Source organism: Poecilia latipinna, unplaced genomic scaffold, assembly GCF_001443285.1.
Source record: "Poecilia latipinna isolate Pla-1442-1.1 unplaced genomic scaffold, P_latipinna-1.0 Scaffold3173, whole genome shotgun sequence".
Taxonomy (NCBI): Eukaryota; Metazoa; Chordata; class Actinopteri; order Cyprinodontiformes; family Poeciliidae; genus Poecilia; species Poecilia latipinna.
In genome coordinates, this window is record NW_015115789.1 from 44,273 (window position 1) to 47,138 (window position 2,866).

Sequence of the window (2,866 nt, forward strand, 5' to 3'; positions counted from 1 at the left end):
TTACCTACATCCATCCAGACACGGCGGCCATCTTTACCTACATCCATCCAGACACGGCGGCCATCTTTACCTACATCCATCCAGACACGGCGGCCATCTTTACCTACATCCATCCAGACATGGCGGCCATCTTTACCTACATCCATCCAGACATGGCGGCCATCTTTACCTACATCCATCCAGACACGGCGGCCATCTTTACCTACATCCATCCAGACACGGCGGCCATCTTTACTGCCATAAACAGAGCGCAGACGCCTACGTTCTTCTTGGGTCGCTTTGGGGTCAGAAAGTGATCCCACAGAAGTCTGACTGCAGTCGGGTTCAGGATGAACAAAACATGCTGAAAAACTCAGATTTCAGCAAAAAACTGAGCATCAAAAGCTGAAGTAAAAAGTGAAACTGAGCTACCAAATGCACCGTTGGACTTCAACTTGCCAGGCTCTATTTTCTGTCTGCATTTTTATGATTGAGTGTGTTGGAGATTAAGACAGGAGAACCACAAGGCTGAGAACTGGGACCTCTGGGATGGATGAATTTGGTCTCACATAAAGACTTAGAAAAGTTAGTATCACTTTATGTCACTAGATGGCTTAGATCACAGATGTCAAACTCCAGCCCTGGAGTACTTTGATAATAATAATACTTTGATAAATGTAAGTGTTAATTAAAAACAGTTTCAGGAGAGCATGTGTCACGTTTGATGTTCCACCAGTTTCAGCCTAAACTGAACAGTTTAGGTTTCAAAGCTAAACAGAAGTCAGATGCCATGTCAGCTAATCCAACCGTTGTCTTGTCTGCCTGTTAGCTTCACGTCATGTTTTTGTTTCCTGAGCCCAAACTGACGGATTACGGATTCATGACAAAGTCTCACAGTCTTGGACATTCCTTGTTGCTTCTTTGGATTTTGATTTTGAATCCCATGCCTTCCCCACCTTTCATCCTGGTCCAAACTCCGTCATCTTCACTACTTTCAGAAATAACTCCAGTCAAATGCAACATCAAAAGACTGTGCTGAATTTCAAAATCAATTTGTTGAAAAATACTCCGAAAAACTCAACAACTGCGATTATGGAGACAAACTTTGGTAAATTCAGAATGATGATCCTCTCAGCCGGATTTGCTTCCAGTAAATCCAAAAATCACTCTTGACATTACGCAGAATGAAATCTTTGTTTCACTGTTTGGTCACAAAATGCAGCTCAGCAGGTCTTCAGATTTTATGGTGAATGATTAATATCTACCCTGCTCATCATCACAGTTTTTAAATCACACAGGAAAAACTCCTGGGCCAGAAATGGGAAACTTACATGCAGATGATGCAGGTTTTTACCTCAATGTTCAGTCTGACCCGTAGTTTGATTTCTCCGTATATTTTGGACCATTTTCTGCTGAAAAACCCAGTGATGGCACATTTAGAGTTTTCTTTTCAGATGTCCTGAAATCCCTCTGCCATGCGTCGATGAACAGATGAACAGACTGCAGTTCATTGGTTTGAATGAAGTCGAGCTGACGGCTTGTTTTATTGATGATAAACTGTACTGTAAAACCTTTCAGCTTTGGATTTGTTGGTTTACAGTACAAGAGGTGATGACATGAGAGAAGTTGGTTTAAGTTTAGTTTAATTAACAGCTTAATGGAAAAATCGCACCAGTACTGATTCCACAGACAGTTAACATTTAAAATTAACATGTCAAACTATTTTCCACTTTGACCAAAGTGAAACCCTAATGGTGTTTTCGTTTTCATTCTTAGAGATGTTTTCCACTGCGGCAAAAACTTTCCTGTTCACACTTTTCACCTGTTTCAGATCACAGTTTAGATTTAATCTGCAGTTTTTCTTCTTATATAAATGTAAATCAGATACTTTCTGACAGCAGGACGTTTCAAACCGACTTTAATCAGCTGGAAACAAAGCAAAGCTCTCACCCTGACATAGTTGGCGTTGATGTAGCGATCCGGACCCGGTTCTTCGTCCAGGCTCTTCAGGATCACCCGAGTCTCTGGGTCTGAGAAGCAAACCGCAGTGATGAGTCGGAGGACAAGATAAGATCAGCGGAGCTGCTGCTGAGGTGCTTACTGGGCAGGATGGTTTTGTATCTGTCTTTCATCATGTGTCCCGGAGCGTCGAGCTCGGCCGCGCTCACAAAGTTCGGAGGAATCTTCTGCAGATGAAAGCAGAACGTTTTGGACGTTAAACTTTACTAACATTTTTCCTGTAATCCATCCACAGTCCAGCTGCCTGGACGGCTGCATGAAACCAGCAGGCAGGACTAAACAGGACTTTGGTTTGGTTTTATTACTTTGGGTTTAGCTTTCTATAATTTTGGGTTATGTTGTATTTTAGTGGATTCTGGTATTTGGTCATGTTTGTTCCAGTTGACTGCTCCGGATTTGGCTGTCATTTGTGTTTTTATCTTTTATAAGTTGTTTCTTATGGCTTAGTTCATTTCTCTGTAGAATTGATTGTTTTTAGCGATTAGCTCAGAGCTAAATCTTCTGAACTTCTTTATTAATCACCTCACCACTCAATAACTGTAACTTTTCCTCTGGTCTTGTACAACATGTCAGCTAAAACCAAGATGAGCCGATTGAACGGCCGTACAGATGCGTATGAATGGATCTATAGGGACATCAGCACTGAAGTGATGCAGGTGAATACAGCGGTTATCTGGAACCAGCTTTTATTTTGATAGTCCACTTCTGCTGATCAGCAAGTAAATTTACAGAGAATTAGCTAAATATTTAGCTAGCTCAGAGCTAACTAAATATTTTTGCTAGATCAATGCTAAATATTTACTTTGGAGCTAAAGAGTTGGCTTGCTAACTAAATATTCAGCCTCAAGCTAAGTCTTTAAGCTTAAAG

The 2,866-nt window shown here is 41.2% G+C and overlaps 1 protein-coding gene across 4 annotated transcripts in view; it reads right to left on the reverse strand.

Moving 5' to 3' along the window:
- The window catches only part of LOC106940313 (tyrosine-protein phosphatase non-receptor type 7-like), a 33,696-nt gene that overhangs the window by 13,085 nt on the left and 17,745 nt on the right, over window positions 1–2,866 (reverse strand). For all 4 annotated transcript variants that reach the window (XM_015023029.1, XM_015023028.1, XM_015023027.1 and 1 more), the window contains exons 4-5: window positions 2,081–2,165; window positions 1,930–2,009 (exon numbers count right to left, since the gene is read on the reverse strand). In XM_015023029.1, coding sequence (XP_014878515.1) covers window positions 1,930–2,009; window positions 2,081–2,165 — 165 coding nt within the window. The remainder of the gene's footprint in view (window positions 1–1,929; window positions 2,010–2,080; window positions 2,166–2,866) is intronic.